A 25,171-nucleotide genomic window follows, 5' to 3' on the forward strand; every position below is an offset into this window, starting at 1 on the left:
ATATTTAATTCACAGCAGTATAAAACAAGAATTATTTTTTCCGAGAAGTATTAGAGAAAGATATCAGGCTCATTTTTTAACTGAAGAAGGTTGACAATGTGGAACTGAACAAAAGACAAATCTATTCTAATTTCCTGGTTTAAGGCCAAACCAGAAATTGCCAAAAACTGAAATACATTAAGTCTCAAACATATTTTCTTTTATCAAGAATACCAGACTACAATATTTTATTCATTCTTACAGTATTTTAAGCATATTCCTCGCATCAGAAGAGAGCTTAATATCTACTGAAATGAATTCAGTTTCACCTCTGCAAGACACTGCCTTTTGTATTTCTACAATCTCAGTCGGAAATTTCATGTATCTATTGACATTCAAATTTCAGTAACAATTAAAACAATCAGAATATAAGAAACTAACATCAACATAACGTTGACAGAATCTCTATGCCAACTTATTTATTTTAAAAGAAAGTATTTTAGAGATCCTGAGAGGCCCTTTCTATACAAAAGATATCTCTGAATATATCGTCTTCAGCTGAAACAGCTTCTAAACATGATTTTCTCCCTACAAACCCTTAAATACTTTTGACACGTTGCTATTAAAAATCCTAAAAACAGAAAAGAAATGCACAGAGCTTGCCACACAGTCACTTGACCTTTTCTTTGCAACTACAGCATTCAGAGCCCAGCATCTCCTTCACGTTATCTTTTACCTACTAAGCACAAGTGGAAGGATGCGCCGCTACTGTTCTGAAATTAGAAGGCCAGAACATCAGCCAAGTTTCTCTTTCTTATGACTGTGAGGAGAGAATGTTATGTATGACAATAAGAGATTAAAGATTAAAAATACACGAACAGACCCCAGTAGGTATACAGTTCTGTCAATCTCTCTTCAGCGTAAAAGGCCACGTTTCCATTTTTCTTCAGTTTTTTAGGAGTTCCAATATAAATGGACAATGCTAGTGATTTAGAATGTCAGACCAAAATTAGGTAGAGAACTCACGTGTGAAGCTCTCAACCTCCTCTATCTACTTCAAGAAAATGGTAACAGAAACCCCACCACTGATACAAGTGAAAGAAAGAGATCCTCTCAAGGCTCTGAAACTACAAAAATATGTTGTCACATTCTCACTGAGGCACGACAAGGGACGCAGCCTTTCTAATTAACAAATGGCTTATTGAGGACTTCCACACAACAGTGGTAGGGATTTCTTGACTCCTATGGCTGAAGCCTCATCTAACAAGCTGAATTAAATCCAGTGATAACCAAAACAAAGAAAAAGCAGCTGCGCTGCTGAGAAGTCCCAACACATGCAAAGGAAGTGGGAGGCACCTTCTTCTCCGTTCCTCAGTCCCCAGCTGGGTCTCCCAAATGTGGTCACCTCAAGCACAAAGGCGGCTCTCCCAATTTTAAAAAGATCAAAGTGTCTAATTTCAAAGAAACAATCTTGCAGACTTTCAGCAACAAGATTTTGAATGGTAAATGACATTTCCTGACACTGGCTCCGAAATCTCTACTAACATATGAAATATAGCTTCAGCAAAGCTTCCCAAGAAAAGATACCAGGCATCTGGCCAGAGCTCACATCCTCAGTAATAAGGATTTTGTGCTTCCAGTACATTAAAATTCACAGATCCAAAGTACCATATACTTACTGCCTTCCTTGGAGAGAGAACAAACTAAAACATCTACAGACAGAAGTCTGTGAAAGCTTCTTTCTGAAGGAAACTTTTACTAGATTGAAGTACCAAGCCCGGTTGTTGGGGGTTTGGGTTTGTTTTTTAAAATATAATCACAAGTTACTAAGCACATAGCAAGCATAGCAAAGCATACTTACTAGCAAGCTATTTGCAGTCTGCATTTTAGAAATAAATAATGTAGAAGCAACATCCTATAGTATGTAGCAGCAAAACTAAGCAGACCAAGTCTAGTCTTATGGGAAAGAATAGTTCTACAATAGTCTTACAGCACTGCAGACAAGGTGCAAACGCCTCTCCATATTTACAAAATAAATATCCACCTACCCTGTTTTTTTAAATTATCCATTAATGTCTGAGTGATGTTTGTGAGAGATGAAAGCGGCACACGTTCACTTGTCAGTATACTTTCCAGAGCCTGTTAAGCAGACATTCAACAGAATTAAACATTTACTTAATTTCACTGTAGAAATATATAAGGTAAGCCAACAATAGCGCAACTTCGACAATGATTTTTCATCTATATTTTGTCTTCACATATACTTGTGGCATACTTTGATCCTACAGAAAGGTCTGCTCTCTTGTTATTACTTTGACTTTTAGCACAGAAGATGCCTTGGGGAAGTCACAAGTCAAAATTAATTCCAATTAATAAATGGTAAAGAAAAAAATTAAACCCACAAAACCCACATCAGAACAAAATAGCTCAATTATTTCCTCCAAGTAATTCTAGGAAAAAGTAACGTACTTTGAAAGACTTAAAAAGATTTAGCACTCTTAATCTGATCATGCAATTTTTTCCCTAATATTGAAGTATACTAGCTTCTACGTATTCACCTGTTTCTTTGTAGCAGGGTATTTGATATCAAGTATTAATTCCTTTGCTTCAGCTTCAATCAGATCTGCAAAGAAATACAGTCACAACTTCAATTCATATTTCTCAAACTCGTTCTGAAAAGTCAGTCAACCCACACCACAGTGTAGCTTGAACCCACGTGCATCTATAGAGATGAAGACACTATTAGAGAAGTTGATAAAACAAGCTTGGGGAAAATGAAACAAAATAACAGCTAAGTGCCACCTCTTAAACCAAATCCATCTTTTGTAAGATATGTGTATTACTGACAGAAAGAAGGGTACCTATAGAGTCAAATGCTGAACTCCATTACACAGCATAACTGACCACAACCACACTGTGTTTCATGCAAGCACTCAAAGTATAGTTTAGTTAAGATTTACAGGGCAGACAAGGCTTATACTGGATCCCTGCACAAGATTAAATTTAATCTGGTAGTTTATTAAAAAAAAAACAAGCTAAAGATCGTAATTCATAGCACATACAGCTGTCGGAACGTAGCACAATCAGACCTGGGTTTGCATCCTTACAGGTCAGATAACACAAGAACCACTTGACAACGTACCGTCTTAAGAAATTATACAAGAGAACCTACCTGGATCTGAGGTTTTAGCTTTGAGTAAAGCATTTAACTTCTTCACTAGATGCATATCCTTTGCTCGCTCACTCTTCTTATCACTGAAGGGAAATAATTTTAATTGTATGAGTGAAAAGAACTAAAGTGAAGGATTCTGAAAAAAAACCCTTTAATCATGTATGTTACTTTTAAGTAACATCACATTAATAAAAATCAAGTCAATGCATACAAAACAATAAGACTATTACTAGAGTACTAGTCAGAAGGAACACCAGAATTGCTTTCTCTACATAAAACATTGTTTCCAAAAAACCTAACAAAATTCATTTGGTCATACAGAGCACATAAAGTCCTTACCTCAGTGCTAGATGGAAAGGTACATGGATAGTTTTTACACTTCCAGAGACTGGATCAACGAGGCATATCTGATAAGTCTGGGGCTGCCACCCCTGACTGGTCACATTGTTTAGACCCATTATTTTATAACCAGGATACAACAACCTGAAACAAACGAACAAAAAAACCCTGTGGCCTTTAGAGTGAAGAAAAAATTAGCAACCTTCCCCTTTCTACACATTGAATAAAAAGTTGACAAATTTTATAGAGCTGAAATTTTATAGAGCTGAAGTTTAACAACTGCTAAATGCATTTATCAAAAAAGACGGTAGAGTGATGAAACATGACAAAGTCCCCTTGTATAAAACAACAAGCTGCATTCAGTAGAAACACTGTGGGCAATGCAAAAAGCACCTGCCAGCACTTTCCAGTTTTACCACTGGCATATCCACATATCACTTTATGGCAGCAGCACAGGCAACATGCCTACCTGCTAGCTGTTTCTTACCGACAACATTTCCCCACATTGAAGGCTCCAACCCGAGGCCCTTGCTGCGTGCTCCACACTTCCAGAATGCCTCTCCTTGCAGCATAAATCACAAGGAACTGAGCTACTCTGCTTGGACCCTGTGCATTTCCAAAAGGAGAAAAATCCATCTTCTCAGTTTCCCTTTCATGAAGGTCCTCTACAGTCTGTATCCAACCAACTTCTGCATCACGGTACCCTTCATAAAAGAAGGCAGAAGTTCCTTAGTGTACAGAAATTAATACACAATTAGTAAACACCACCACCCACTTAAGTACTATTCCAGCAGCAAACAGTCCTAAGCTTTGTTTCAAACTGTGCTACTCTGCCAGCAGCCAGAATCCTGTCAAGAACTGTGGTCCACGGGCTCTGAGCAGGGCCATCAGATGCAGCCTCCTGCAAAGACCTGGGAAGGAACAAGTTCTTCTGGAAGAAGCCACAGAAAACCCCAAACTCATCAGGTCTGGACTCTGGACATTACACCACTGCAAAAGCCTCTCAGAGAAGAAAGATCTCTTAAGTGAAGTGTCCAGATGTCCCATGTTTCAAATCAACAAAAAAGGGATTTAAGGAAGGAAATTTGTATAACTTATTAAATAGGATATGTACATTTTCATTCATATCTTACCATCATTAAAATGCAATTTTTAGTAACCCAATAAACATACTCATCTTTTTTCTCTCTCAGTCAGGAAAATACTTTCCCTGATAAAATCTTCCTAAACAAAAAAGGCAGAGATGCTCTACTGACATGACTAAACTACATAATGGTTTAGCAAGTACAAATGAAGACTCCAAACCACAAGTGAAATACTAACGTATAAAACAAGTTTATAACAAGATATATTACACTGAGAAGGTTGAAAAGTATTCACAATTCAATGAGAAAAGGTACAGTCCAAAACATTTAATTCAGTAGAAAGTTTTGCTAAAAAAAAAAAAAAAAAAAAAAAAAAAGGAAAAGAAGTTATTTCACGTCTCAACAGCCTCACTGGGGAAAGGCTGGCAAATTGTAAATGTGTCTGACTATCAAATAAAGCTTGGGACTCTTAAAAGTAATTCCTAGATAATATGAAGCTCTCAGTAATGAGCAAAAAAAAACATGTCCAAGAACATGAGCAAGCACCTATTAAAGCTAATAAGCTTCAAAATGTGAGAGAAGGGGAATGCACAGGGGAAATGATTACTTTAGCTATTACACTGTTAGCAAGCTGCTGAAGTAGCTGCTGTATTCATAATTAATCTTGGGGGGGGGGGGGGGCGGGGAGACAAGAGAAGCTAGAGATTTTCTACCTGTTCTTAAAACTTTGATCTCCCAAAAAGCTGCAAAATTTTAATTCTATAGAGAAAATAAAGTGTTGTAACATTAGGTATAATTACAGTTTGAGAGCTTAACATCTGCATTATTTTATAAAAATCCCTCAGTTTAGAAGAGACTGAGCACTCCCTGCGCAGTCACCATGATGAAACAAGACTCTAACAAGTTGTGTATCCTCTTACAGATTTCTCAAACTTCTGTTTATTTTCTCAGCAGAACTGAAGAAGATACTAGAGCTTATCAAGAGAAAGAATCTTGGAGAAGACCACTAAAGCTCTTCCAAAAAAATCAGGTCAAAAGCTTTCCATTGGGATACAGTCTGTGGGGAAAAAATTTAAAAGTCTACACCAAAATCTAAACCAAACAGATCAAATGTTTACTATAGACCATATCAGTATTTCAGGGATCACTACAACAATACCCTTAAGGACTTTATGTTACATCTGCCTTTAGTTTGTAATAACACAATGTACCAAAGTCTTAATAATGGAAAATCACTTGGAATTCTAAGTCTGAACATAAGACACCACAGTGTTGGAAGAATATTATTTGTTGTACATAACACACCTTTCCACATGCGAACTGCAAGTCCTCTTGTCACATCCAGTAAAATAACCCTTCCAAAACCATCTGTTACTGCTGCCAAAGTGTTACATGGAGAAAGACATATTCTTTCTCCATGGCGACGGGAATCTGGGAGTCCAAACCTAAAAAAAAAAAAAAAATTAAAAAATCAAGTAAAAACACTAGATACCCACTTTTCCTCAGAAACAGTAAACAGAGTATCTTATAAGGACTAAGATTTCTTTTTTTAAGTTAACATAAAGGTACAGGTAACATTAAGAGCAAATCATGAAAAAAGTTCTTGTGCTGTCTGAGAGATCTCATAGATCTGTTAAACTACTGAAAACCAAAGTTCAGAAACTAGGATAAGCGACTGTCTTGTCATGCGTTGTCTGGCAGGGATCTCAGAGCAGCGGGCTACTTTATAAGCCCTGCCTTATTGCTGAATAGTCTTGAGAATACTTAAAAAAAAAAAAAATCAGGAAAAACAATCAGGAATTAATTTAGTATTTTACCAGCTTTCTTGATAACATTAGGCTACAACCTGTTGCCCCCATTATCCTCTCTCCGCAATCAACAGGCAAACAGGATACCTCCTAATTTTTGTGAGGGGCTTTAGGCTATCGTAAGTTGCAAGCACCTTACACAGCTTCTTTGAAGCACTTCAGTGATAAATTTCAGGACTGACATTTACATACTTATGCTGTCATTAAACTGTGCATGCTGTTCTTTCACAGTCACAATGAACCCAGCACACTGGAAGTGAAGGAGATGGGTAATTATATGTCCAGAATGAGAAACTGAAATGAAACAAAGCTTAAAAACCTGCAAACTATCATCACTGCTTGAAGTCAAGAAAAACACGTTCATCAATTATGTGCCTTTCAAAATAATTCTAGTAATTAAAAACACAAGACATCTAAAGCAATTGAGACAGCATGTAAAACTCACCTCACTGCCAATGGGGTTGCAGGTTCAACCTTTGGCTTCTGTTTTTGGGCAGGTTCTTCTTCATGTTTACTCTTCCAACCAAGCCAGCCACTTGCAATAGAAAATCACATTAGGAGAATCATACTAACGGTTCTAAAAATTCTTAAACTATTCATGTAGGTACTACAACAGAAATAATTTAATGCCATTTTTTATTTTATTACCTGGCAGCATTAAATAATGCTGAAGTCAGTTTACTTGCAACTGCTAAGGCAACATGAGACAACAGTGGCTGTGAGCTACCCTGAAAGAAAGGAACAAAGTGTTTAGAAAGTCAAAAACTAGTCAGCTGTGAGCCACCCTGAAATGAAGGAACAAAGTGTTTAGAAAGCCAAGAAATAGTTCTTACACTGAACTCAATTGCAGAATAGTTTGTCAGGCCTCCTACGGACTTTCAGCTCAGAAAGCATAGCTTTAAGACTGCAAAATTTTAATTCATTGCCCCCAGAAAAGCCATTCTGACATCTCTTTACCATTTCAAAATCCTCCTGCAAGTCACTGGTAGCTCAGTATGTTTGTCTGCAACAGAAGTTAAAAAAACCCTGTGTATGATTTATCATGGAGAGTTACCGGGTGTATGGCTTTGGCATCCTTGCAAATATCAACGTAAGCAGTTTTTTCATAAACATATTGGAAAAGCAAGTACAAAATCAAAATTCTGATTCTAGCATTTTCAATCGCTTTCAACCCTGATAAGGACAGCACACACATAGAGTCTGAATGTACAAGACACACAGCTACATTGCCATCCTTCTCCTCCAGTACAACAGAAGACAACGTAAGTGTCCTACAGATATTGTTCAGCTTAAGTCACAGTTTTCTTGTACAAGTATTAGTGTCACTATGTGAAATGCCCAAATATACACAGGCCATGTGTATACAGGATCAAAGACCAAAAGGCCTCCAAAAATCCCTAAGGTGCATGTTTACACAATCTCAACATAATTTTTCAAAAAAACTTCAGTTACTTAATTGGCAATAAATTAACAAATCGTAAAAAATTACTTGACTATCACATTCATTTTAAGATAGAAAATAAAAATCTCTCATTAGCAGGAACCTGTGGTAGACATTACTATCACATCCACTGCAAATCGTTTCAGTTTCAGAAGATCAAGAAGGGGAAATGTCAGCATAAAATGAACATAAGAATACTTCAGAAATACCCACGCAGAAAAGAAAAGGAGTAATTATTCAAAGTTTCAGCAAGTCAGCTTTGTAGTACATACCTCCAGGGCAAAAAAGAAACCAGTGAAAGGATTGGATCCAACAGTAACATACTGAGACATAGCAGGTGGGCTGTTTTTTATAGCTGCATAATATCCACCTATATTGGAGGCAGTCTTCATTTGATCGAAAGGAGACAGTGTCATGATGCCTAACAAAAATATTAAAGTGAATGTCTTATACTTTCAGAACAAAGGCATGCAATTGCTCTAGAAGCCTAAATACATTCCTGCCTTCTTGGCTGACCAGAGCAGCTTTAACCACAGAAATTCCAAAGAACACAGTAGAGAGTAACTGGAAATACATAGGTTAATTGTAAAGCGTAGTTGGTTTGTTTAGAAGAAAAAAAAAAAAATCAGCAGAGTTTAACAGCAAAAACACTTTTACCCAATTCACTTCACCTGCCTTGTTAGCCCCATTCTGCCCTCTTACCTGCTTTTATGAAAAGGGTGGGAGACAAATGAAGCTTACTATCCCTCAGAACTGCCTGTTTGACAAGAACCTGGGCTTCTGCAAATTCCTAAGGAGTAAAAGTCTGAGAGCCTAAAAGTCAGTTTGCCTTTTTTGGAAAGGAGCAATCTCACATTTTAGTTTCTTTATGTGCTAGACTCAGGACAGATCCTTACCAGTCTTACCCTGCCTGCCAAACAGTTCTTTAACCTGAAAGAAATGGGAGTAACTGCATCTGATCTAGTCTCTCTCAGCTGTTTCTTACCAAACAAGAGAGGACAGGACAGCTACAGCTGTAACATCCTTTGTCCCTCTCAAGTGGAAAGGGGAGGCCCAACCAGACTAGAAGAGAAAGTAAAATATATTTTTGATGATGGTTAATGAGATCATTCACTACAACAGCCTTCTCCCACTATTTATTTCTATCCAACCAGTACCACTAAGTGCTCTCACTCTGAATTTCACAGCATGAAAATATTCGGTTTAATTTAAGCCAAATATCTGAAATTAAACAGAAATGCTTACCAATACTAGCATGGTCAACAATGATATCCACATCTTGCAAACCCCATTTCTTATAAGCTAATGGTGGAGGCTGAACATTCTCATTGCCAGATGCTGCAGCTGACAAAAGTTGATAAAACACAAAAAAATTTCTACTGAGTCAAAGACAAAGGAACAACATAAAAGGGCAAAAAACTGATGCAATCTGAAGACACAAAATAACATTGTTTTAAATTAACATACATTTAAACACCTGCTGAGCTAAAAATGGCCTTTTGAAATACTTACCTTAATGAAATTAGAACATTTTTTAAAAACTCACTGAATAAAATTGCACATGATACTTACTCCATCACAACTGTATTTTGTACTTGCCGAGAGCTTTGTTTTACTAGTCATTTATGGTTTAATATTCTGTACAATTTTAAAATTTATTTCTGTGGTCTGGGCATATTTAAATGGAAACTCCTCTGCCAAAAACTTGCAAAGCCAGCACACTCACTAGATATGCAGCAACATGAGGTAACAACAGTGGTAAAGATAAAGCAAAGATTGAAACTTCTCAAAAGTATCTATTACAACAAACAAACTATCAAGAATGAAAGAAGATATAGCACTCTGGCTGCAGGTATTACAACTAGGCGTAAGCACTTCTCTGCAAGTGGTGATCTCATTGAATGAGTAGAGTAGAGCATGTTCTGGTTGTGAAAGCAGATGGATATTTCTTGTTACAGTATCTGTTTCCTTTTGTACTTGTTGCATGATTCACAGAATACCAGTTTTAAAGTTCTGATTCACAAGAGTTTTGCCTTCTCTTATATTCCACAGAAATGCTACCTTTTGATTAAGAGAACAGGCACTGTTGGATAGACCCAGGGAACCATTTAGCATGGCAGACCAGGATCTGAGCAGAGCTAAAACCAGATGTCTAGGGAAGAATATTAGAACAAGGACACATACCTGATGCTTTCTCTAAACCTGCTTCTGAAGAGACCTTCCCCACCACAGGTAAGCTCTAAGCACTCAGTAAACCTCCACAGCTTTCTTCTCCACTAATCTATCGGTTTCCCTCTGGCCCCAGCAAGTTTTTAGCATCCATATCAACCTCAGGCAAAGAATTCCACAACTCAGCCTCACACTACACAAACACACATCTATTTTTTATTTTGAATTTACTATCACCTAGCTTCATTTTGTGTCACTTAATCCCAAACTGGAAGAAAGAGTGACCAATCCATTCCTATGGGCCATCCCCATACGATGGGGCAGCAGCGTTTCTTAGTTCTTTACCACTCACCCCTTCTACGTAAGAGTCAAGCCTCAGTTTAAGGGTGCTGCTGTCCCAACAGTTCCTAATGCTGTCATTCTGGCAGATCCACTGTGCTTCCCACCTATGTGCAGCCTCATGATTGTCTGCTGTGGGGCTTGGAGTCTGACAACTCTGAAGTTCAATGAGAACAACCATCAGGAAACTGGGGAGAACAATTCAGCAGCACCTATTTAACATCTTACCTGGCAGAACTGTAACAGCACCATACTCGTGCAATTTACCACACAGTACTGTTACGTGGTTCTCCTTTCACCCCAGGAAACTGACCCTGTTTCCAAATTAGAGTATGAACAGGCACTATAGTAAAGGAACAGGATCAAGGGCTGCACAATCAAACCACCTATCAATAGACATTAACACAAAGAGCAGTGACCCTCACCGACATATCATCAGAGCATTATCACTTCCCAGAAGGCCCTCACTGGGAAGGAAAGCATTTCACCGACAGTGAAATCAGCAGTCTGACATGCTAAGAAGCACCACAGCAGCATGTGGGTTAACCCCAGTGGGCAGCTAAGCACCACAGATCTGCTCACTCACTCCCTTCTAGTGAGATGAGGAAGAGAAGAGGAAGAGAACTGGAAGAGTAAAAGCAAGAAAACCTGCGGATTGAGATAAAGACAGCTTAACAGTTAAACAAAAGTTCTGCATGCAAGCAAAGCAAAATAATGAGTTCATTCACTACTTCCCATCAGCAGGCAGGTGTTTAGCTGTTTCCAGGAAAGTAGGGCTTCATCACGTTACAGTTTCTTGGGAAGTAAAAAGCCGTAACTCTCAACATTCCCCCCTTCCTCCTTCTCTCCTCCCAGCTTTTAATGCCGGGCATGACTCTATATGGTATGGGATAGCCCCTTGGCCAGCTGGGGTCAGCTGTCCCAGCTATGTCCCCTCCCAATTTCAGGCAAATGCCCAGCCTGCCTGCTGGTGGGGCAGCGTGAGAAATGGAAAAAGCCCTGATGCTGCGGAAGCACTGTTCAGCAATACCTAAAACATCTGTGTGTTGTGAACGGTGTTTTCATCACAAATCCAAAACATAGCACCACACCAGCTACTATGAAAAAAATTAACCCTATCCCAGTCAAAACCAGTATACAGTATTAGAGTGAGAATGTACAAGGACAGTCAATGCTACTTGGACAACTTGTGCTCCAGCAACGAGGCAGAAATTTCCTCATATGCAGTAGATGTCTATATGTTGATGGACAAGCAAGGAAGATACAAATTCCACCTTCATTTGATACTTAACAAACATAAGTAAATTTAATGTAATGTAAAGTACTATTAACAGAATCAGAAATAAACATTTCCTCTTAAACATACCTCTGGCTACCTGATTGCGACATGCACGAAGGGACTGAAAGAGGCTGAAGCCATCAATTGTCACAATTGCTGCTGGGTACAAGATACTTAGTTCTTCATTCTATGGAAGAAAATTAGAGAAGGGATACAAAAATAAATAAATAAATTGCTGTTGTAACAGCTTCTTTTCTGGCTTTTTATACTATTAACTACACAAAGATGAGGATTACACCCAGAGAGTTAATATCTAACAAGCCACAGGCAACAGACTAAGGCAAAACTACAGAAATCCCATACTAAACCATCCAACACATGGGTAAGCTACTGAGGCACACAATTCCATATTTTTATCTTCTTCCAATTACTGTTATTATTTTACGGCTTATGGAAAAAACCCAAAAGTTAAAGCAGCTTGTGAAGGCCACAGAAAAACAGGTTTATCTAGAATGCAAGTATCAAGGTTTTATGAGCCAAATTCCAAAACTGGATTAGTACCTGATTTACCACTTGGGGACATAAATGTGATAATCTGGTCATATAAATTCAAGACTAAAATTCTTTAATGATTTTGTATTTCAAAACTGATTTGAAAATGTCTTACTAAATCACATAAGCACTTATATGAAGCAAACTTGGAAATTTCTGTAACTTGGTTAGTTTTCTGCATAAAGCATGCCAACTCAGCTAAGAACAAAGAAAGATGGCTTTTCTACTAAATAGCTTGAGATCTGCAAGAGCCTTCTCTGCATGATACTCATAACAACATGCAGGTTCCTAGCACTATTTCCTATAAAGATTGTTTAAATTTTCAGCTATCTTCTCTGTGAAATAATTAAGATAAGTTCTCATGAATGAGTACACAGAGCTCTTGGCACTTGTCAAGTTACATTTCCTCCTTTCATCAATACGTTATCATATTTTGTGCACATAAATGAATAAACAGGAAATGAATAGCGCCTTCCCTTGCAATGTTATCACAGAGAAAAACAGAAAATAATGTATCCATAGAGCTAACAAATATTCCAAAAATAAAAAGAAATTCTGAATCCTCAGACTACACAGGCATGAATACTTCTAGAACAAGAAATCCAGTCTCTTGTTCTAAGGCATTGTCCATCCCATCAAAACCTAGTAAAGGACACAAGCGGATTCACGGAGAAGACTCCTCTAACACTGCCACTTTGCTTTTGAAATAATCTGACAAAACCTGTTCAGTGACACCAGGATGCCTGGGAATTTCATAGGTTCTGCACTTAAGCTGTAGGACAGGATCTTCATTTAAAAGCTGTGCAAGAAGCAGTACTCCACTCTAGAAGAGAAGGAATAATAAACATGAATATTACTACCCCTCTTCTTAGATAAGGCAAAAAACATCATCTGCTGAAATAAAAGGTTTCTAGAAATAGATGTCTATTACAACAGTTTGCTTGCGGGCCTGCCACGCTGAGAAACGTACCTCGGTGTAAAAACGAACATAGCCAGAGGTGAAGCCAACCACAATGCAGGTCCAGTCAGGACGGCCTGTGGAACTCCTGTTTCACAAAGATACACTAGAAGTTAAAAACAAATCCTGCTCTAAGCTGTAGACTTATAAAAGTGTAACGTAGTGAGACTGATGATGCACATATATATATATATATATATGAGAGTATCAATCCTTACCTCTTCTGACTTGCCAATGGGATACACAATACACTACTCACACACTCACTAGAAACAGAAAGATAAAACTAGTAAGCATATTTTTTTCTCCAGTTGTGAAATTTTGCCCTACACAACAGATCTTGCCAAGTCAACATTTTTAATATTTTAAGAATATATTAATGCAGCACACAATATAACAAATTCATACAAAAAGCAAAAAAAACCCCTTTCATTTTAAAGACATTCAATTACAAGTTCAAGAGTGCCCAAATAGATTGCATGAGTGCTCATTGCACCTTGCTAATGCCGTCTTTCATGATTCACAGACTGATTATTCTGCCATCACTCTTCAGTAAAGATTCAAGTTAAATCTCATATACCTAAAGGTAAATAATTTTTTTCTGATCAAAAATGATATAACAAGAACGGCCACTTTTTTAAAAAAAAAAAAACAACACAACTGAACTATACTTATCAGAATATTTTTTAATACATTATGCAATTAGGTAGGCTTTATACCCATCACATTTCACTGCTTTATAATTTGAAGAGCATTTGAAAGGCTAACATGGTCTTTCCAGTTAATGCAATAACTCAACATGCTCATTGCATGGCAGGAAACCACGCAGAAGGCAAGCAGATGAGCAGGCCTCTACATCTCAAATCAAAAGTTATTTATCTGTTACCATGATAGAAAATTGTACACTGTCTGGGGCAACAGCAGCAGTACAAAGTTTTTATAAAAGAGCATATAAATTCAAAATGACATCCCAAAGAGCACTTAAAAGCATAAATGCCCACAGTACTGTTGATTATTTGCATTTCAGGTCACCTCTGTTCCCCAAGGAGTGATTAATTAGGCTAGACAGTAACAGAAAGAAAAAGCAAGTTTGACATGAGTTGCAATTCAGTTACAACTTCAAAGCAATGTTAAGTTGAAATGAAAAAATGAAAGTGAAATCTCACCTTCCAATAGCAAAGCTTAACCACCCCAAAACATTATCAGTTGAAGGCAACGTTGCCGGAGTGGGGGGCTAGAACGTAGTCAAGTCTTTCGACAATCTGACAGTAACTGCCATACTCACACAGAAATAGAACCCTCATCTACCAGTAACACTTGCAAACCTTAAATCAAGATGCAGTGAATATAGCCACGCCCATCTAAAGAAAGCTACCTGTTCCATATGGTAGTGTCTCCTAGGGCTGTAATAGTAGTAAGAAACATGCACCCCAAACAGATTTTCCTTTTTTTAATAAAAGATGACAAAGTATTTTCAGTGGTGGTATGGAGGAAGGTGTAAAACAAACCTTAAAGAGATGTACATAACAGTTAAATGTGTGGCAGCAGCAGTTTTATTAAAAAGGATTATGATTTTTACAGACTGGAGTGAAGCAGACTAAGTCAACACCTCCTGCAGCATAACAGAAGGTTGAAGCCAATAGGAAGCATGTTCAAAGGCAAACAGCAACTCAAGGCTGCAAACTTAATAATAAAATGCAAAATCCTCATCCATATGGGAGACCCAAGAAAGCATCTGTCTGGTTATTTGAAGGCAGATCAAGCAGAAATATTGTATAAATACCAAATGTATGACCAAAGCAAATTTTCCAAGTCCCGAAATGACTAGAGCCCAAAATCATTCCTTGACCAGAAAGCTGACTTTATATTTGCTTGAGGTTTTGAAAATGAAAAGAAGTATTCCTAAAACAAATTCACACATTTCCAGTTGCAACATCCCCTAACAAACTTTAATCTCTACTATAAAGTAGATTTATCAAAAACAGTAATTATTTTTTTCCCTTCTAGAACAGGAACGTATAAAAAGCATGATAATCCAGATCTCTTAAGATGTCTAAATTACATGCAAATACACCAATTTGCAGAGAGAACCTCTGTAATTTTGTATGAACTTGCCCTGAGATACCACACTACGCATGAGGAGTGACTTTTGCAATGTTTCTGATCACACAGGTTACTCCATTTCTGTTTTCAACATTAAAGTACACACAACCATGAATGCACTTGGATGAAAGAAAAAGTACAAGTAAAAAAGCATATGCTACTAATTATTAAACATGAATATGAGATTTTAATCACAGCTGCATTTCAACACTACCCTTCTCACATTCAGAGAGCCGCTCCAGCCAACAGCGTATTGCATTTCCTCTTTTCCCTTGTCACTGTGCTTCCATTTAGCTGCCATTAAGAATAAAAGACACCATCTATAAAACTATAATGTTTTGCATCTCACAAATGTAGTTCTGTTCCTAATCCTTCTTTTCTGTACAATACATCCTATCACTCTTAGATTAAGTACCAATTATAAACCTTGAAAACCATAAAAATAACAAGACATTTTAGTGACTTTTCTGAAGAACTCTTATGTTTTCTTTTAAATTCACATGGAACAACATGCTACTAAAATTCTGAAATGCCTAGTTTTAAGTAAAAAAGGTTTATACGATAATATCTACTTCAGCAAATTTTAAAAGGTTCAATTCATGAAACAGGAAGCCTTAAGAGAAAAGTACTAAGCAAGAGCAAACTTCTTCTGTGAAGATTACTGAAGATGAGCTTGAACAAATGGAAAATGTTAATTTTAACCACCAAGAAGGACATGGGAACCCTACATTAAATCTGACAATTTTTAATCATCGCATCATAATCAAGGTTAGAAAACACTACACTTTATTATTCACAGGGTGCTGTTACAGCTGACATTTGAATCATCTCCCAGGTGCCAATGGACAACTGTTGTGTGCCATTTGTCTAACACCCAAAACCTGAGACACAGGGACACTTCTGCCACTGTGTGGTACAGTTGCTGTGGCACAGTTCAGCAGAAGCAGTTCTGCAGCAAGTGAGCTAAATCACCTCCTTATTCTTTATCCAATAAGAACTTTCCGAGGAGTACTGCTATGTCATCATCTTTGGTGAAAAATAAGTAACTAATCTGCATTGGGTTTGGGACACACAACTTTGCAGGGAATGACAAATGCAGCATGACAACTCAATGCAATCTGCCTAATTATGAAGTCTGAGCTTCAACAGCTTGTTTTTGTTTTAATATGGCACAGTACTACCCAGATCAGGAGGTTTCCCTTCATCACGTTCAGGTGCCACCAACCGCAGCTGTAAATAGCACCACCACCCCAGGCAAGAACACACATGTGAACAGCAGCTGGCTGATCAGTGTTCATATATTACTAAGGGTACCTTTAAAGGTTCCAATAGCCCTACTTTAGAGTAAACTATAAAGTCACCCATTCTTCAAGATGGAGAATTATTATCTATCAAGGTGGAAATCTCAAAAATACTCCACCTCAGTACTCCCTCCTCCAAGTGACACTGGCTCAGTTAGCTTATTTTTTTCAAGGGAAAATAAAAATAAGGTCACTTATTTCTTAATGGCTAAAGTGAACACAAAACTTTTGTTTTTCTTATTGATCACAATTAATGTCAATATGTCTGAGCATCTCAAGCAACTGGGTAGTTATAGTATATAGTAATTCTACATGATATAATAGTTTTCTCAGATCAAAATAGAGTAGTACCTAGAAAATGCATGATGTGTACTATAAAACACTCCAAATTTCTTGAAGGCATGACTAGGTTAGCAGGAGACAAATCTTGTCCTGATTACTATTAAGTATACTAGCACATATACTTAGTAGAATGTATACTTACGCACTAAAAAGACTGCTTTCTGTTCATTAGCTATTACCATCAGGTCATTTGTTGGTGACAAGGACAACACACAGCCCTGAAGCCAGTGATTTCTCTGGCTCTTGGAATTAGATTCCTCTTCTTCCTACAGGTAAACCTTCAGTCAATGTGTGCAACAATTTTTAAACACAGCAATGCTCGAAAAATTCACAACAATTTGGCTTGCCCTCAATACCAGCACTGAATTGACTATTACTTATCAACTCACTAGAGCTCCAATTTGCATGAAAAGCCATGAGAAATGCATCAACCTTGCACGAATTTGATCTGTGTGTTTACAAAATGGAAAACAAAGAAGTACTCATCACTAACTCAACTCCTCAAATCTTCTCCTTTCAACAGAGACACTAGAGAATGAGATTTTAAAGTTTTGTATTATTAAGGACTTGGTAGAATCTCCTTAATTATCTCGTTATAATTAACAATTTATCAAAGCTCATACACTGACCAGCATTAAGTAATGTACACATACATGAAGAAAGTAGCTAGCTGCCATTCACACTAAAGCCATGAAATTACAAACCTTGTAATGTACCACGCAACAGTATCACATGGCTTTCCACAAGGAACTTTACAAAGAAACAAAGTCAAACAAAGAAGTGGCAAGTGTTAAGGGTTTTAAGGCTGGGTAATGAACAACTTAGATACCATCATGAGTATAAAAGCAACAAGATTGCACCTTTTTTCCTTGGAGCAACAAGCCAAATATTTGCTTGTGGAACAAACAAGGTAGCTAGCTCCTGCTAACCATAGTTTGAAGCAGAAAGTCGGTAATGGGTTTTGAGTGGTCTGCTTCGAGGTCTCTCAGAGATGATACTCCTGCTTCCTTAGCTCCATCCCCTGATCAGTCTCCATTTCCATAGCAGCATATCCAATCCCACCTCCTCCTAGCTCTCCAAATTGTTTCTGTATCCTCTAGTGTCTCAAAGCAGCTATACACAAATAAAAAACCTGACAACTTCAGTGTGATCATTTGCTGATCTATGTGATGTATTCTGTTGTAGTAAAGCTGCGTCTACTTGAAAATATACGCATTTACTCCCAGCAGATTAAAAAAACCAACAACCACAAACACCATAAATTGTAGGAATAATTTGCATATCATACTCTTAATCAGCTATTCATTGTATTCAATTCCTTTCACAAGGCTATACTGTAAAAACAGTCACTTTGTGCACATAAGAATAAGGTCTACATTAGCACACTATAAGCATTCTGCTAACTACCTTTGTCTATGCTATCTCTTGAATTATGCAAGCGGACAACCTATTTTCATGTCATTTTTGTCTGTTGATGGATGCCAAGTTCTATAGGAACAATTTTTCCACAGTAATTGCCATTTTTCAAGACTTTACAAAAAGGTGATGAAGTTTTCTAGGATACCCATGACAGAGGTAAATGTATCATGTGCAAATACACAAAAATCAAAGCTCAAAGAAAAGCCTTGTACTAATTTTTAATGTAATGATTTGTAAACCAAGGAAAAAGAAAGAGAAATTAAGGCTTGTTTAAAGATAAAAAGGAATTAAAATTATATCTCAGGAGTATTTAAATAGTTATCTGTATGCATAAACAACTTGAAATCTAAAGACATAAAATATGGCCTTCTCACATTAGTGACAAAAGTAAGCTAAGGGTTAAAATGGAAAAGCACTGAATTCCTCAAAAGAAACTACTTTAAAAGGTGAAAGACAGAATGATTTAAATTAGCATTTAAGACAAGATTTCAACATCGTCATACCTACAAAACAGCTAATCAGTTCCATTAAGACACCTTACACGGAAGAAAACTTTTAAAATTTTAAGGGGTTTTATTTTCTTTTTTGAAAAATTTTTCCATGACTTCTCAAAAGTTGCTATGTTCCATTATATAGATAATTGTCCAGGTGACTTGAGTAATTCCAAGAAAAGTTGGATTTTACACCAGCTATAATGCAAATCAATCAACAGTTAAAAGTTTTAACAAGGGAATTCATTGTTATATTGTACTAACAATTCTCTACTCTGTGCTAGACTGATGCACTCATTTTGGTGCGTGTTCAGACATACAGACTCACATAATTACATGCTCCTACACAGAACAACCTGTTTGCTGTGTGGATAAGAGTTTTTTCCTTCTGAAAAGAAGGACTTTGACCTGCTTGACCTGGAACCACTAGCAGCTTTGGAGGGAAAACAGGTAAGCAAAGGAGGAGGACTTTAGCAAGAAGGGTGTGAACTACCCAGCAGAAGAGTTTGACATTTTAAAGAAAAGAATGAAAATAAGACAATTTCAACTTAGCAACACACGCTGGTTCTAATCAAATTACAACATAAATAGAAAAGCATTTGTTTTCCTCATTAAGGAAGCTATAAACATTACAGGACATAACAGAGGTGTGGCCTGAGAAAACACACTCATTTCATGGCAATTATAGTGGGAGCTGCATACCCATCCTACTTAAAAGGTTTTATACTCCTGTCATGCCCTGTACATCAGCATCAGTGATTCATCCCTGGGAAACACATGCTCATTTCAACCTGTCATCTCAGCTGAAAATCTGTTTCCCTGCTGAAATAAGTAGTTACAAGGCTACTGCCCACTTCTTGGGCATATTTCCAGCATATTGAGATAAATACAGGCATATAAGAGTTTGGTTAGCAATGTGAAGTCTGGATTCTTCAATCTACCCCATTAGTTCTCTCTAACAGGGCAAGCAATTCTGGTCAGATGATTCACTCAGGTGCAGAGGATTTCTACACAGATTCCCTAACAACTTATATAAGTCAGCTCGTAGCTAGAAGTCTCAGCCCCACCAAAAAATACTAGACTAGCCACATTATTCTAGTTGAAATAGTTGGGCAAAGGATGTTTATCACTCTTTAAAAAAGCACTGTGCTGCGCCCCATCCTAACAACATAATTTGATCCCTGCTGTAATACCATCTGCACATTACAACATAAGAGGAGTACTTACATGATCATTAGAAAGATGCTTGTGTCAGTGGTTCATGATTTAGGAGGTTCTGATTTGTATTCATTCATAGTAGACCATTATAACTCCACTACCATGCTTACTGTCTCTGGCTACTATAGGGCAAAAAGATGTCCCCAGCTGGAGCAACACAAAGATGTGTGTATCCTCTAGTGAGAAAAAAGCCCTACAGAATACAAGAATAGGAATAACTAACACAATAGGTAACATCCAAGCTATATTTAGAAACAATTCAGGAGCAAGAGTAGGCTGGGGTGGGCAAGACCTTGGGAGGGGACGTAGCCAGGGCAGCTGACCCAAGTGACATTCCATACCGTATGATTCTGCTCAGATATAAAGCTAAGAGAAAGAAGGAGTAAGGGGGGGCATTCGTTCTTTACATTTGTCTTCTGGAACAACTGCTTACGTGTACTGAAGCCTTGCTTCCTGGGAAGCAGACGAATATCACCTGCTGATGGGAAGTAGAGAATACATCCTTTTGTTTTTCTTGGCTTCCGTGCAGGTGGAATTTTGCCACTGTTTCATTAAACTGCATTTATCTTGACCCACAAGATTTTTTTTTTAATCTCGTTTTCTCCCTGCCCCATTCTGTGCGGAGGAGGGAGTGACAGAACAGCTGGTGGGCACCTGGCATCCAGCCGAGGTTCAACCCACCACAAACACTCATATATGAACTTACAGGTTCTTGTAATTCCGCTTCATCCCAGGCTCCCCAGCCACCATCTTCCCAGCTTGTTGATTTGCCTGCTTTAAGCAAAAAAAAGATATGTCACATGAATACAGCATAAGCAACAAAAAACACAATCAAAAAGGATTGCTGGTGGTTGTTTTTCCTTTCCCACCAATGCATTATTACTTTGTTTATGGCAGCACTAACGAGTTCTACAGAAAGAACCATGAAGTGGTAGAAATGGCCGTCTTCTCTGTATTTACTTCAATTTTTAAGACTATGGAAAAGTAGTAACAGAAGCTGTAATCTCCTAAGTACAAATTGGAAGCAGGTGTAATGACACCCGTGTCAAATTAATTTTGACACGCTCTCTACAACTCTGGGTAACTAACATCTTACAGTGCCTGGTACAACACACCATTGATCCTTCAACAGGGCCTCTATGCACTTTAACAAGTTATTCAAACAAATTTGAGTTTTCTCAGTTTCTCACAGACATTTCAAGAAAGCTAAGACATATTTCTAGTTTTACGCAGCAAGCTGAAGCAAAGACTGAGGGCATAAGGTGGGGAAACCCTATGTGTCCATGACAAAAACTTTCTCCAGCAGGTACAGAGACGTAAGACCCCACTGCAAAATTTAAACTTTAGCTTCGTTTATCTAATTATTACTGCTCCAAAGACAACAAAAGTCCCATCTTGTACGTATTAGGCAGCTACAGAGGGAAAGTAAGGGGACAGCAGGCTCTCTCCAACCCTTCAGGTCTCTGTGTATATGCCTCCAGATGTTTTACTAACTGGCGTAAGACCTGTAACACACCACAAGAACCATATATGCAAAATTTTGAGAAACAGTATTTCTATACATAAGTAAAAGATCTTCCTTTCCATAATGGTGGATTTTGGTTGGTTTATGTCAAATGCAGGATCAGCCAGTAGCAACACCAGTTTATTTTAACAGGGGTTGACAGTACATAAAAATCCGTCTGTGACAACAAAACATCTGAGCCCAGTGTAATGCAGATCCCACCACTACTCCCAATGCAGCTAAAGCTGTGGCCTCTGAGGGGACAACGAGCACAAGGGCCTTGGATATTCACCCCTTTGCAGGACAACACAGAGGAAAAATAACAAGAAACTGATCTATTTCAATTACGTCATTCAGAAACCTCAGTCAAACCACAAGCTTACAAGATACCTCGAACACCTGAGAAGATGGAGACTGATAAGGACAGGTCTGTTTCTCAGTTGTCTTACAAGAGAAAATGTATTCATTTTATACAGAAAACATCTGAAATTCTTTCACCTAAAATACAGAATTTGATATGAATTTAAAAGCCTACGCAAAGGGTAATCTTGCACTGGCATTTAGCAGTAGATGTACAATTCTCAAAGCCACTATCGCTGAATAAGTCATGTAGTTCAGTAGAAAAGCCAAGCACCAACTTCCATCTAGAGGCACTAGCAGGAAATCTGAAGCAGTAATATCAATAAGACTTCAAGACTTTTCAAGAATTTCTTTCAAGTTTTTCAATAACTGATGTCATGGCTACTTTGACCTTCAGAAGTTTAAATGCCATGTGTCAAGTTAGCTTAAATTTAGTTTTAAGCAAGGAAGATTTTGCCATTTTGGATGGCCAAACAGTATGACAAGAACGTTTCTATCAACAACACTCCCATTTTATTTATTCTAAAAACTCTGGTTCCTTTACCACCAAAGGCAGAATCCAGTAAAACAAAACAGAAATCTGTATTCTATCTTTCACCTTTTGTATGGATAATAAAGAAAAAAAAACTTTAAAAAAATATTTTAGCTTAAGAAAGAAACTTTTCTCCAATGTTGTTGAGAAGGTATTTCACAAGACTGTAGAAGACAGAAGCGCCTACTCCATGAATAACCTTTATTAAAACTGAAAGGTTTATACCATCTATAAAATGTGTGAGTCAGCCAGGGTCACTGTGTCATCATCAATATGATCTGACTGCACAGTTATTTCAGGCACAACTATACAAGCAACAAGCTTCCAAGGGTCACGGTCTCATCTTGTGTTTGGGCTTGGGAATTGTCCAGTGTACAAATATATAGAGGAAAATTATGGCAAATACTGTTGAATATAAACCACAAGAAGAAAACAGTAACTTAATTTCAATGCTTAATTTAAGATAGCTAACAAAATGCTACTTCTGTTTGCATTTTATTATCTCAAAAGGCAACAAAGTCTCCTTCCTATAAAACTCACGGAGGAAAGAAATTTGTCAGCGTGCCACCGTCCAGAGAGAAACATAAGGATATTCAAGAAACACAGGTAAGGCCAATGCCTTCCCTACAGCACAGAAAAGACCGACCTTTCCAAGAAACCTCGGCCACTTCAATTCTGAGTCTGAACACCCACCACAAAACTTCAACTGTGAGGACTCCTGCTGCCTCTTTGCAAATGGCTACATTTTCATAGTTGTCATATTCCTCAGATGAAGCTAGAAAAATCAAAAAGGATGGAAAAATGAGGTAATGGTGAGGCACCACCCCACTCATGAAGCTGCAGAGATCTTCCAGAACTGTGACCTGCTCTGCAAAGCCAGCACCTCCTCATGCTTACAAGGGTTTACAAGCTTGCTCCTTCAGATCCATCCTCTACATTGCATAGACAGCTGCTGCATGCACTAATCACGTCTTCCTCAAAACCCTGCACGCATTCCTTTCTTCCATACATTAATCCTCTTCTAAAAAAGAAATTAAAATTAATGTTTCCTCATCCATATTATTCAGACATTTCACCTATGCAAGGGCTAGTGAAGCAAGGTATTAAACAATGGACAACCAACCTCTGAAACAATGGACAGAGAAGCAACAGATGGATACACCTGTCATACTTGAACTCAAAACAGTTATTCACCCGTGCCAATTAATTACAAAATGTGCCACAGAAGCTGTCAGTTTGCAGATGCTTTCCCACGCACCGGCACCTGATAAGGTTGTTCAACTGAGACATGACACAGGATTGAAGTTCTGTTTACAATGAAGATTTTAAGAAATACCCCATCATTTCCTTTAGTAACATTACAGATCAGAACTAACAACTGTAGAACACATACGTTATCTAGTAACCAATACCTAAACAAGCCCTAAAAAGTTCTTGACTTGCAGCTTCTTCACTTTTTCCAGTCCTTTGTTGGGACAGTCAAGCTTTCCTGTGCAAATCTACATTTCCATTCACCTCCATCTCTCACTAGCAGATGTCCAGTAAATAGTTCTCCCTACTTCGATAAAGCAGCAGCAACATTCCAGATTTTGCTTTACTGGGGAGACTGCAAAAACACAAGTTCATCTACTGCATCTATAAGAACCACTTCACTCTATAATTTGAAGCATACAGCATTAAAATGCCATCAGCAGCACACCCGAAACTTTACAGCTGCTTTAAATGCTGCACGTGTGCACCACTGGTGTTAATGTATAACAGAATTCATTTCAAGCATATTTATCAAACTTCATACACAAAAGAACAATATCTAATGATAAGCAAGTTTTGTTTTAAAGACAACAGAGGAGAAACACTAGCAACAAACCTAGACCAATGAGGTCTAATAGGCATTTAACAGGTCAAATTCAATATGAATGATGTTTTTACTCAGTCTAAGACTTCTTCCCCAAATGGTAGAATATAACTCTGAGTGCAGAGAACTGCCACTGCCCTCCCTCCCAGAGCAGCATGATGACCTGGGGCACACAGCAGAAGCCTTTCCCTCCTGCCCTCAGGTCTACGTTCCAGCTCTACGCAGCAGGTTACCTACCACAGGACATGCTTGGCACGGGCCTGCCCAGAAAAGCTTGTATTTGCCCAGGCAGAAGAGCACATGTTGAAAACTGGACCCCCAAAGCAACAAAGGTCAAACTATTCCTACCTACATTGTTATATAGTTTTACAACAGGCAAGTTTATCTTCACACCAATCTGTCCTCAGCATGTTTCAGATTATTTGCCATAAACATCAAGTTACTTCAGCCAAAAAGCTAATATTTACACTCCTTGTATGTATAAAAAAGATAAATAAAACCAAGCTATGCATAGTTTGGTTTCATATCCTAATGTACTGGTTTTGGCTGGGATAGGGTTAATTCTCCTCATAGTAGCTGGTATGGTGCTATGTTCTGGATTTTTGATGACACAAGCACGCCACACAAGCACACTGATGCTTTAGCTGTTGCTGAGCAGTGCTTACAGAGTGTCAAGGCCTTTTCTGTTTCTCACACTGCCCTGCAGCAAGTGGGCTGCGAGTATGCAAGAAGTTGGGAGAGGGCAGAGTGGGGACATCTGACCCCAGCTGACCAAAGGGAATATGATGTCCTGCCCAGCAATAAAATCTGTGGGACAGAAGGGGGCAGGGAGAGGGGGTGACATTCAGAGTTATGGCACTTGTGTTGTTTGTCAGGTTTATGATCTTCCAGCTTGTTTCCCATCCATGCTTCAAGAATGTATAAA

At 38.0% G+C, this 25,171-nt stretch overlaps 1 protein-coding gene across 5 annotated transcripts in view; it reads right to left on the reverse strand.

Annotated features, from left to right (window-relative positions):
* RAB3GAP2 (RAB3 GTPase activating non-catalytic protein subunit 2) overlaps positions 1-25,171 on the reverse strand; it is a 49,058-nt gene that overhangs the window by 19,118 nt on the left and 4,769 nt on the right. Inside the window, exons 2-19 of one of the 5 annotated variants that reach the window (XM_037406028.1) lie at positions 20,702-20,766; positions 17,010-17,133; positions 15,439-15,518; positions 13,546-13,547; positions 13,340-13,387; positions 13,134-13,209; positions 12,885-12,986; positions 11,699-11,798; positions 9,070-9,168; positions 8,097-8,245; positions 7,032-7,111; positions 6,829-6,918; positions 5,881-6,020; positions 3,978-4,194; positions 3,491-3,634; positions 3,152-3,234; positions 2,538-2,602; positions 2,028-2,118 (exon numbers count right to left, since the gene is read on the reverse strand). In XM_037406028.1, coding sequence (XP_037261925.1) covers positions 2,028-2,118; positions 2,538-2,602; positions 3,152-3,234; positions 3,491-3,634; positions 3,978-4,194; positions 5,881-6,020; positions 6,829-6,918; positions 7,032-7,111; positions 8,097-8,245; positions 9,070-9,168; positions 11,699-11,798; positions 12,885-12,986; positions 13,134-13,209; positions 13,340-13,387; positions 13,546-13,547; positions 15,439-15,518; positions 17,010-17,133; positions 20,702-20,766 — 1,755 coding nt within the window. Of the gene's footprint in view, positions 1-2,027; positions 2,119-2,537; positions 2,603-3,151; positions 3,235-3,490; positions 3,635-3,977; positions 4,195-5,880; positions 6,021-6,828; positions 6,919-7,031; positions 7,112-8,096; positions 8,246-9,069; positions 9,169-11,698; positions 11,799-12,884; positions 12,987-13,133; positions 13,210-13,339; positions 13,388-13,545; positions 13,548-15,438; positions 15,519-17,009; positions 17,134-20,701; positions 20,770-25,171 lie in introns of all 5 variants that reach the window. The other 4 variants (XM_037406029.1, XM_037406027.1, XM_037406025.1 and 1 more) reach the window with 4 other exon arrangements.

The sequence above is a fragment of the Falco rusticolus genome, chromosome 12 (assembly GCF_015220075.1).
Source record: "Falco rusticolus isolate bFalRus1 chromosome 12, bFalRus1.pri, whole genome shotgun sequence".
Taxonomy (NCBI): domain Eukaryota; kingdom Metazoa; phylum Chordata; class Aves; order Falconiformes; family Falconidae; genus Falco; species Falco rusticolus.